This window comes from Lepidochelys kempii, chromosome 3 (genome assembly GCF_965140285.1).
Source record: "Lepidochelys kempii isolate rLepKem1 chromosome 3, rLepKem1.hap1, whole genome shotgun sequence".
In the NCBI taxonomy this organism is placed as follows: domain Eukaryota; kingdom Metazoa; phylum Chordata; order Testudines; family Cheloniidae; genus Lepidochelys; species Lepidochelys kempii.
The window spans coordinates 139,880,631-139,892,805 of NC_136382.1; the positions used below are offsets into that span (position 1 = coordinate 139,880,631).

Genomic DNA, 12,175 nt, shown 5'->3' on the forward strand with positions numbered 1-12,175 from the left:
ATCCATGGGCAATGCTTGGTCTGATGTGAATAGTGACTTTCTGGATCTTTATCATGACACTTTTGGGTGCCCATCTAAGCAGAAACATTTCTCCTGGTATAATAGACTTGAGGACAAATTCTGCACTCTATACTGGTGTAACTCCAACATGCCTCCATCGAAGTCAAAACACTGGTGTTCACAAGCAACATATAGTTTGATTTAGTGTTCTCCTGGCACCACTAACCTTACACAAAGTAACATTCAGGAGTCAAATTTGACTAAGCAATTGTATGGCCTTCCAGGTGTATTCCTTCAAAAAGTGTGTTCTCCTCATGTTGAGATTTTGGGACACAGGGGGCTGGAATTGAGAATAATTGGAAGCCAGGGGAGGTGGAAATGGCAAAGAAGAAAAAAATTGTTTTACAAATGAAAATAGAAATAGTGAAGAGGATTCTAGTCACCCCACAGCATATCTGTCTGCCTCATTCTACACTAGTAAAAGAGTGGAAAATAAATGATTTCCAGCAAATTATTGCTTTGACAGCTGCATGTGTCATTTACATTACACAACTCTCAGAATGATTGATTCAGATTGGATGGCTTTCAGCATCATCACTTAACTTATCAAGTGACACACTTCCATCATCCAAGTGTGCTGTGTAAATTGTTCAGATGTAATTATCTTCCAACATAAATACAGCATAGAGGCTTTTCTAGACTGAGTGCTATAATGTAAATCCCGCACACCCTCCCTTATGTCTGCAGCTATTAAAGTTTAAAGTAGAGGCAAAGGAAAATTAATTATTAATTTCTAAACCAGTAAATTCATCTCTGAGGGCAAAATTCTACCCTTCTTTCTAAGATGTATTTGGCTCTCACAGGCTGGCAGCATTTGCCTGAAGCACTCTAGATTGACAGCAAATGTTGATCCCACTGGACGATATCTCATTACCCATCTCATCAGATACAAGGGAGGGGCTTTCTAGAGAGGGAGGATCTGGGGTGTGGTCTGATGAGGAGCAGTAGGAGCAGCCATGCCTGGGCAGAATCCTGGTGGTGAAATCTGTTTTAATTTCTTTGTCAATAAAGCCAAACCTCAGGAAGCTAGTGGATTGTTAACTCTACACAGCATGTGGAGTTTGTTTTAGGGAAGACTTGAAAAGGCAGCTTCCTGTTCAGTCTCCCACTGCAGCCAATGAGTATTCCCTACTTGCACCTCCAAAGGCAGAATTTGGTCCTAGATTTTCTATGTATGACTGAAGTGGCCCATAGAGGGTTTGGGGCACATCTGAGAGAAACCAGTGGCAAACAGATGATGGTGAGATCCTGGTAGGAGGCAGGGCTGCCTGCCTGTGGGGTTGCAGGAGAGAAAAGGTTGGTTCAGGATTCTCACTCTTGCAAGCTGAATAGTTCCATGTATAAAGAAATAAACTAACTGATCTTCTTGGGAATCCGGCTGCAGCAGCCTTGCATCAGAACAAGACTTATCATGAACGCCATTATAAAAATGGACATATAGCACTTCTCTCTTTCCCTCAAGGATCTCAAAGTGCAGACAGATGGCAGTTATTCATTCCCATTTTACAGATACAGCATCTCTCTCTTTGTTGCTCTAAGTCACTGGCAGGCTGAACAATTGAACCCACTAGTCCTAACACCAAGTCTCCCCCATTCAGATGAAGAGAAAACAATTGCACTTTGTGGATTCTCTGTAACCTGAAGTCTTTAAATCAAGGTTTGAGGACTTCCGTAACTCACACAGGAGGTATGGGCCTATTACAGGAGTGGGTGGGTGAAGTTCTGTGGCCTGAGATGTGCAGGAGGTCAGACTAAATCAGAGATGGGCAAACTATGGCCTGCCGGCCACATCCGGCCAACGGGACCCTCCTGCCTGGCCCCTGAGCTTCTGGCCTGGGGCACTAGCCCCCAGGCCCTCCCCTGCTGTTCCCCCTCCCCTGCAGCCTCTGCTCACTGCGCCCCCTGCGCAATACTCTGGGTAGTGGGGCTGCAGAGCCACGGCCTGACCCGGTGCTCTGTGCTGCGCGGTGGCGGGGCTGGCTCCAGCTGGCTGGTGCAGCTGCCTGTCCTGGTGCTCTGGGCAGCGCGGCTGTAGAGCCGCCAGCCACCGGTGCTCTGGGCAGTGCGGTAAGGGGGCAGGGAATGGGGGGGGTTGGATAGAGGGTAGGGGAGTTCAGGGTGGCGGATAGGGGTTGGGGTGGTCAGAGAGTAGGGAACAGGGGGGTTGAATGGGGGCAGGGGTCCCTGGGGGGCAGTCAGAAAGTAGAGGTGGGGTTGAATGGGGCGGTGGGGGGCAGTCAGGGGCAGGGGTTCCGGGAGCGGTCAGGGAGAAGGGGTGGTTGGATGGGGCAGGTGTCCTGGGGGGGGCAGTCAGGAATGAGAGGAGGGGTTGGATGGGGTGGTGGGGGGCAGTCAGAGGCATGGGGTCCGGGGGCAGTCAGGGAACAGGGAATGGGGGTGGGGGTTGGATGGGGCAGGAGTCCTGGGGGGGGCGTTAGGGGGAGAGAAGCAGGTGGGGGGTCAGATAGGCGGCAGGGGCTGGGCCATGCCTGGCTGTTTGGGGAGGCACAGCCTCCCCTAACCGGCCCTCCATACAATTTTGGAAACCCAATGTGGCCCTCAGGCCAAAAAGTTTGCCCACCCCTGGACTAAATGATCATGAAGGTCCCTTCTGGTCTATGAGACATGGTTTGTTATTCCATTTGGTTCCAGAGCCTAGAAAAAGCACAGTGACTAACTCTCTGCCTGTGGTGATTGTTGAGCTGACTGTGCTCAGATTTTTAATTCCACTGCCATCTACTGATGATCTTTTTCTGTTTCTGTTTTGTTTTCAGATGAGGGCTCTGACAAGCACAAACATTGCAGTAAGTTTGGGTTTTTCCCCCCTTCTAATTAGATAGAAAATCAATTACAAATCAACAGTTAATGAAGTGAAATAATTAGAAAGTAAACATTATTCTAAGCCTCCTTTTCTCCTTGAGTCTCCTGCATCATTGTGCATAGTGCTGCATGTCAGGATATTCTGGTTCAATTCTTTCCTCTCAATTACAGAGAAGTTTGGGTATCTGTTTCCCTGGGTGGAAGGATGCTTCAGATAAGTATTTCTTCCACCAAATGCCTCTTCCCACCCACCCACCCACATGTATATCTTTCCAGCATCTTTCCTGGAGCTGCAGGGTAAGTGGTGAGATTCAGTTGACACTACGAGTTTAGTAAGAAAAAGTGGCATGCTGAGTAGTGAAATGCAATTCTACAGATTCCTAATTGGATCGTATAGTTGATTGACTGACATACATGAATACACTCCGAAGGCTAAATTTTACCCTGAGAATAAAGAACAGGAGTACTTGTGGCACCTTGCAGACTAACACATTTATTAGAGCATGAGCTTTCATGGGCTACAGCCCACTTCATCGGATGCACAGAATGGAACATATAGTAAGTGTGTGTATATATATATATATATATATATATATATATATATATATATATATATATATATATATATATATATATATACAGAGAAGGTGGAAGTTGCCATACAAACGGTAAGAGGCTAATTAATTAAGATGAGCTATTATCAGCAGGAGAAAAAAACTTTTGTAGTGATAATCAAAATGGCCCATTTAGACAGTTGACAAGAAGGTGTGAGGATACTTAACATGGGGAAATAGATTCAATATGTGTAATGACCCAGACACTCCCAGTCTCTATTCAAACCGAAGTTAATGGTAGCTAGTTTGTGTATTAATTCAAGCTCAGCAGTTTCTTGTTGGAGTCTGTTTTTAAAGCTTTTCTGTTGCAAAATTGCCACCCTGAAGTCTTTTACTGAGTGGTCAGAGGGGTTGAAGTGTTCTCCTACCGGTTTTTGGATGTTATGATTCCTGATGTCAGATTTGTGTCCATTTATTCTTTTGTGTAGAGACTGTCCGGTTTGGCCAATGTACATGGCAGAGGGGCATTGCTGGCACATGATGGCATATATCACATAGCACTGCAGATCTTAGGAAAGCACATTACCTCAGAGGATTTGAGGACCAAAGTCTGTCATCAATCCTAACAGCTGCTGTGACCCCTTGCTGCAATCAGTGAAGATATCCTGTCCCTCAGGGCCAGGGCAATTGTGCTGATGGATCCACCAAAGCAGGTGTTGCTTAAGAGGAAATAAAGATATTTTAGGCCACCCACCCAACTTCTCCAACTACCATCCACCTAAACTTATAACTGATGTTGCAAGGACTAATTTGACCTTTGTAGTCACTGCAGGGATGTATTTTAAAATAGACACACATGACTGTGACGAGATAGCAGAAACACCCTACCATGCACAAGTAGGTGTGTATTATTTTGGTCAGGATATGGAAACCAGCTATGGCTTGTGTTCTCTGTTACTGTTTGAGCATTGGCACCTTCCTAACTTCATAGTTCTCTGTGTTAATATCCTTGTATCAGATCCCCTATAAAATTCTGCGTTTTTTATAGATGTTGTCAGAAGTGGTTAAAACAGTTTGTGACATGCATGTCAATGAGGTGGAAATCGCACCCGATGTCTGGCTGTGCTAACCAACAAGCTACTATTAAGGTGTCACAACCAAACAGGGGTTAAATGCCTTGCATAAATCCTATGCTTGTCTGACATGGGCCTCAAATTTCTGTAGTCCCCAGGGCTTTACTGAAGGATTCATCCTGTGAATGTAAATGTGATTTGAAGGAAGGTCCCATAGGAGGAAGGTGTTCTTTGACTCTTTTTAAATGTAACAATTCTGGGAAATATTGTTTAGGAAAGGGAATACTGCTGCACCATGGCACAGCTTCTTTGTTGTTGTTGTTTTCATTGCTTGTTTGGGTTTTTTGTGGCTTTGAGGGTTTTTTTAGTAGTGACCCTGATTTTCCTGAACAAACATAAATGAACTTTCAATATTTTGGAAACCTTTAGGATGATTTTGTTGCCTGCTGGTTGGAGAATATAATCAAAGAATCCATCGGGTATTTTGCAGTGATAATGAGTTACTTTGTCGTGTAGACCTGGCCTTAGTGTTAACCCTAAGATTCCTTTTGCCGGTAGAGTTTATGCCACTTGGGGAGGTGCTTTAACCTGTGTAAGCGTTGTCCCCACTAGGAGCCTTTGTCAGTATAGCTATGCTAGCAAAGTCTTTGTAGTGTAGATTAGTCCTAATCTTGGATCTCTGGGATTAGCTATTGGTCACTGACTGCCCTCATCTCCCACCCTAGGGACAAGAAGTTTTTATTTATTTGTGTCTGTATGTCAGACAGTCCTCCCCTCACTACTCAACTAGCCCTCCTCTTGCCCTTCTCCTGACCGACTGACGCACTGCAAATTGAAATCAAAATGGCCACTATTGGACTTCCTGTTCTGTGTTAAAAAAAGGTCAAATTGAGTTATTTTCAATAATGTTGAAACCAGTGTTTTGATATGTCCAGAATGAACTGTTGCTAAATAGTTCATTCGGCAAAAGACTTCAAGATTTTAACTTTTCGTCCTGAATCAGGATGAAAGAAAATTTCAAAATCCTGATATTTTTTCATGGGACAGAAACTCTATTTTCCAGCCAGCTCAAATATATGCTGTTATAAAGTTAGCCGTTCTGGAACTACTTGGGAACCAAATATATGTCTTAAAAAATAAAGAGTGTATATTAAAATTGTAATTTTCATTTCAGTAATCGGTATTTGAACTCTTAGTAAGATTCCAGGGACAGATCCTCAGCTGATATAAATCTATGCATCTCCAATAACTTTAGGAGTGCTGTGTTAAACTACATGAGCTGACGTCATAGCCCCAGCAGCTAAATTAGTGTTAGAATGAAGAGCTGTGAATAATGTGTTGCCGTATCTCCTGATTAATTTCTGAATAGCTGGACATCTTTGCCTTGCAGGACTTCTATTTCTGGTCCCAGATTTTCAGAAACAGCATGGTAGAATTAACAATCCGTTCTTCTCTGTCTGAAATTAAGACATTTTCATCTGATTTAATCTGGTCTGTGATGCCACTTTTAGATCATCCATCAATCTGTATCTTTTATGAAAATGAAGTGATGCTGGATGACAAGTTAAGTGAGAAAATCTCTCTGAACTCTCCATCTGCTGATAGATAATTCTCAGCAGCAGTGCTCTTGCCACTGTATTGCAGAATAACACCTTATGCTCCTTCCAGTCTAAATTCTCATAGCATTTTAAAAAACTGAGATTCATGAAACCATGATTGGAAAGGAATGGTCCCATTTAAAAGACAGGAAAGTCAAGGCACAGGAAGGGTGTGAGTTTGACCAATATAACACAGCAATTGTGTGACAGATCCAGGAATAAAAGCCAAGTCTCCTGGAATACTTGTACAATCTGAACTTTTCCAAATACCAGATTGTTAAGAAGAACATGAGTTGTCAGTAGATCCTTTCCTGTTTCCTTTATGGTTTTATGGACAAACAAACCTGATTTCATTCTCTGATGAGATTACAAGTTTGGTTGATAAAGATAACTACATCAATGTAATATATCTTGACTTGTGTATGGCATTTGACTTAGTACTGCCCAACATGCTGGTTTAAACATTAGCACTGTACAACAGCAATAAAATGCATGTTAAATGGCTTAGGAACTGGTTAACTGATCAGTCTCAAAGTAGTTGTAAATCAGAATCATCAGTGAATAGGGGTGTTTCTAGTGGGATTCCACAGGAATCTGTACTAGGCCTGATGCTATTCAACTTTTTCATCAATAATCCTGAAGTAGATATAAATTCACTGGTGATAAAAGCTGTGGATGAAACAAAGATTGGTGGAGTGGTAAATAATGATGAGGACAGGGCACTCATACAGAGCGATCTGGGTTTCTTGATAAGCTGGGCCCATTCAAACAAAATGCATTTTAATACAGCCAAATGCAAAGTTATGCATCTAGTCCCAAGGAATGCAGATTACACCAACAGAATGGGGGACTGCATCTTGGAAAGCAGGTACTCTGAAAAGGATTTAGGGGTCATAGTGCACAAGCAATTGAACATGAGCTCCCAGTACGATGCTGTGGCAAAAAGGGTTAATGTGCTCCTTAGATGTGTAAACATGGGGGTAGTGAGTAGGAGTAGGGAGATAAATTTATCTCTGTATACTGTGCTGGTAAGACCAGTACTAGAATACTGCATGCCGTTCTGGTATTCATATTTTTAAAAAGATATTGAAGAGGGTGCAGAAAAGAGCCACAAATTATTTGGGGACTAGAGAAAATGACTTATAGTTAAAGACCTAAAGAAATAATATGTTTAGCTTCCCAAAAAGAAGATTGAGAGGTGACTTGATTACCGTGTATAAGTACCAGCTTGGGAAAAAATGTGGTTACTAAAGGCCTCTAATCTAGAAGAGAAAGGCATAACAAGAAGAATGGCTGGAAGTTGAAGCCAGACAAATTGAAATTAGAAATAAGGCACAGATTTTTAACAGTGAAGCTGATGATGTGTTTCAATTTTTCAATAACAAATGACTTTGTTTCAAAATTTCCTTTAATTTTATTATTTTTAAATTTAAAAATGTTTTAAAATGGTTGAAATTGAATACACTTTGTTGAAACAAAACATCTAGTTTGAGCTGAAACAAAACTTGTTTTGATTCTTTGATGCATCCAAAATGTGAAAAGTTTTCAGTCTAACCCCAAACGATTTGTTCTGACTATTTTGAAATTGTCAACAAACTTCAATCTGTTATCACTGGGGAAGTAGTGGATTCTCCATCTCCTGATGTCTTCAAATCAAGACTGTATGCCCTTCTGGAAGATCTGCTTCAGTCGAACACAAGTTATTGGGCTCAATATGAGGTGACTGGATGAAATTATATTGCCTGTATTATACAGGAAGTCAGACTAGATGATCTGATGGTCCCGTCTGACCTAAAAATCGTTGAATCTGTGACTCTTGCCTTTGCCAGAAAAATGGAAAACTTCATTATAGTTGGTTGCATATACTGAAGGTAGAACACACACTATATTATCATGGAAAGATTAGTGGTTTTCTATAGCAATTGGAGATTTCCAAATGGCTTTCAGTGTAAAGATAAAATATCAAAACAAAAGTTTCCTCAGCTGTCACCTGTGAATGAACACACTGTGAATGTGCTAAAACATGTCACAGGGCAGCCAGATAGCATATTTCACTATTGTACTAGTTGTCATTCATTCTGAGGGGCAAATTTTGCTGCTAAATATGTGTACATGTGTGTAGATCAGTGGCTGAATTGTGTGTATATGCACTCACGCACCCACGCACACACACATGGGCGTGTATAACCTGACCCTGATTTTTGTGGTCTGTAGTCTGCTTGCTTTTAACTTATTCTGCTCCTCCTTGTCACTCTTTTGCATCCCTCTGTACTAACCATCTTGTTCAGTACTAACGTTCATTTGCACCAGGATGAGAAATGACTTGAGATTTCATTTTGCTGCTTGGTTGAATGAGAGCCGAGGTGAGCATAAACAGGAGGTAGGGTGGGAAGCTCCGCAGTAGCATCAGGGAGGCATGGATGGGGAAGTGAGAGGGAGAAGGGGAACGGCACAGAAGCAGAGAGCTGGGAAAGGTTGGATGGAATGGTGAGTATTAGATTTGAGGCATGGCCTCGTAATGAGGGAAGAGAGGTCAAATGCAGTCGATTGTAATGAGACTGAAGGGGAAAGGTTAGCAAAAAGCAGGATGGTCAGAATTAGAGGGAGGTGTGAGAATTAGGCAGAAGCTCCAGAGAGCTATGGCAGGACATAGAGGAGGAGCTGGGATACAGGACCCAGGCCGGCTCTAGAATTTTTGCTGCCCCAAGCAAAAAAATTTTTGGCCGCCCCTGCTTTTTTTTTTTTTGTGCCGCCCCTGGCTCCGCCCCAACTCCGCCCCTTCCCAATCCCTTCTTCAAATCCCCAACCCTGCCTCCTCCCCTGGGCATGCCGCATTTCCCCCCCCATTGTTTCCTGCAGCTCCCCCTCCCCCGCAACCCCCTGCCCTAGCTCACCTTCGCTCTGCCCGCTCCCCTGAACACGCCGCCGCTCTGCGTCTCCCCCCCTCCCTCTCAGGTGAGGGAGAGGCAGTGCGTTCAGGGGAGCAGGCAGAGCAGAGGTGAGCAAGGGTGTGGGAGGGAGCGCAGGAAGTAATGCGGGGGGTAGAGGAACCGCTCCCCGCCCCAGCTCACCTCTGCTCCACCACCGCCGCCTCCCCCGAGCGCGCCGCCGCTCGGCTTCTCCTCCCTCCCCCCCAGGCTTGCCACGCGAAACAGCTGTTTCATGTGCAGCAAGCCTGGGAGGGAGGGGGCAGAAGCCGAGCAGCGCGTGCAGGGGAGCAGGCAGAGCAGAGGCGGAGCTGGGGTGGAGGGGGCACGTTGCTAGGGGCGGCATGGCCGGCACCGGAATGCCACCCCTAGAAACGTGCCGCCCCAAGCACCTGCTTGTTTTGCTGGTGCCTAGAGCCGGCCCTGACAGGACCAGCTTAGGTTTGACACCCTCTTGCAGGAGTAGGAAAGTGGTGCTAGAGGTGGAGTGAAGGGGTGAGACAGGGCAGGCCAAAGGGAGTAGTGGGAGTGCTTAGGCTGGTCTGGCAGCTGCCTGTCATTAAAGGATTGCAGTACCAACAGGAGTGCTGCCTCAAGGCCACTGATTTATAGCAAGAGTTTTGCCAAATGGTTAGATTTTATGCTGTTGCTTGGATGATGCAGAGGCCACTGAATGCGTTATGCTCCTCCATGATGTTCTTTCCTAAACAAAGTCTGGTGCAGATTGGAAGAGGCCCTGGAGGTTTTTCGCCTTCCTCTGTAGCATGGGGCACAGGTCACTTGCTGGAGGATTCTCTGCTCCTTGAAGTCTTTAAACCACGATTTGAGGACTTCAATAGCTCAGACATAGGTGAGAGGTTTTTCAGGAGTGGGTGGGTGAGATTCTGTGGCCTGCGTTGTGCAGGAGGTCAGACTAGATGATCATAATGGTCCCTTCTGACCTTAGTATCTATGAATCTATGGGTAGGATGCGAGGGAAAGGTGTTTAATACCATCCCGCCATCGTGCTTTAGATCTTCCAGGGATCTCTTCCATCCTTCTCTCATTGGGTTAAAGTTGAAGATGATTCTCACAGGGAAGTGGGTAGGCATTCAGAGTAGATGACCATACCATCTTAGAGTGCACTGAGTGAATAGCTGGTCCAACACTTTTTAACAGTTCCAGAGGAATTCCACAGATGCCTGCCACATAGCTATAGATAATCTCTGCTGCCAAGAGGTTTACCTGCATGACACTTGTCAGTATTAAGACTAATCTGTTAACATGCTGAAGCCTTCTTCAGGGCTTGGTACTGCTAGTTTCTGAGCACTCACAAAGCCTAGGCCTTTTAATAGGACTTATGTTGGCTCTGTTATGTTTCATGTGTCAGGGGCTTTCATTTTGGGTCTTATCACCTTTCAAAGTGTACAGCACTGTATGTTCCTGTTTATCTTTATTGGCAGTGCTGATGTTTTCATTCTTGCATAGCCCTCCCAGAGGCTGGCTGTGGCTATTTCATGGAAGGAACCCATCTCTCTCTCTCTCTGGTTTTCCACCTAGAGTACAATGGTCCCTTCTGGCTTTAATAGTCATGAATCCCTGGAGTAATTTCAGTGGAGTTATGAAAGATAAATTTGGCACAGACAGTTTTAAAATGTGAATCCTCAACTCATATATGTTAAAAAAAGCAAAAGAAAAATTGTTCTTTCACTGCTCTTTCCAGAGCCCACTTGTTCCTGTGCATTTCTCCACGCTGAATTCCTTCCTGACTGACAATTTTTAATAAACTGATGCAGCACACATCTTTATATCCATTGTTTGCTGTTGCATTATGCAAAAATAAATCTGCAAATAAATAACATTTTAAGGCAATAAAGGACATATTTGGAGTTCAGATTGTTTTGTTAACACTTGCAATCTGCTGCTGTATAGACAAATAGCAGGTGGTGTGTGTTACGATTGAATTTTTCTGAAACATTTTTTAGCCTGTCAGTCAGTAATGGCTTATCTCTTCAAAACAGGAAAATCTTAAAGGAGAAACTATGTCTTGGTTGATGTCCTTGGTCAAAATTCCCCTCTGTTGTAGTGGGGACTATGCACCAATTTTCTGCCTATCGGCCTTCTTCCTCCCACCCAGAGCAGGTTGTATTGCAGTGGGCCATGAAACGATTCCTGGAGATGTATGCAGTGTGTTTTGTGTGAATGTATGTTTAGATATAAACTAGTTCTTGTGACGCTCATTGGAGTCTTCAGGAAGGACAGGTGCTATATCAATATAAGATCATTATAGTTCGTTAGGAATAATCTTGATGAGCTTTTAGTATAACAATTTTTTACTAAAGGACAAATTTATACTCGTGTGTGTGTGTTTGCTTGCTTGCTCACTCAGACAAGGCAATTAATTCCAAACCCTCCTCCTCTTGTGAAGGATAGGGCCTATGTATTATTCTGTGTCCTGAACTTTCATATTCCCCCAACCCTTCAAAAAATAACATTACACACACACACACATTTAATCTTCAAACCTACTGCTTTTAAAAGGCTCTCAAATTTGTCAGCTGTGCAAGTGTCTTTTTCCTTATTAGTGAAAATGCCATCTAAGTAATGCTCAGTTCTCTGATAAACATCTTGGCTTATATAATAAAATGGCTGGACTGTTGCCCACATTGTACTTTATCCAAGAAAGCCCTGCCTGGATTACTTAGTATCAACTCATTGCAGGCCTTCCCCAGTACTATATAATTACAGAGACTTAAATCTGGTTGCAAATAGTTTTGTTCTCTGCCTAACTGGGGGAAAAGGATCCTGAGGCCTCAAAATTGGTTCTTGTTTCACTGCTAATCCTTGAGGGGATTAATAGTCATAGCCCTTGTGATGCAGAAGGGTTTCACTGAGGTGCTGCAGAGCATTAAGCTAAGTCTACATAGCAACGCATGGATGCATATTCCTTATAGCATTTGCCTAGGGACTAACTGCTGCCAAGTTCTATTTTGAGAATATCTAGTTTGCTGGTTAGAGTTTAGTGATGAAACCCACATTCAGCGGCTATTTGGTGGTTCTGCACCTTAGGTAGGAGGAAAAAATTGAGAGAGTTACACTGAGAAATTGGAATAGTCTAATAAAAATGGAGCTAAACTTTTCCTTCCTTATTCTAGTGGGGAGAA

General features: G+C 43.6%; 1 protein-coding gene across 1 annotated transcript in view; it reads left to right on the forward strand.

Annotated features, from left to right (window-relative positions):
• Positions 1–12,175, forward strand: part of WDR64 (WD repeat domain 64) — a 140,058-nt gene that overhangs the window by 20,156 nt on the left and 107,727 nt on the right. The window contains exon 5 of the mRNA XM_073336679.2: positions 2,835–2,864. Coding sequence (XP_073192780.1) covers positions 2,835–2,864 — 30 coding nt within the window. The remainder of the gene's footprint in view (positions 1–2,834; positions 2,865–12,175) is intronic.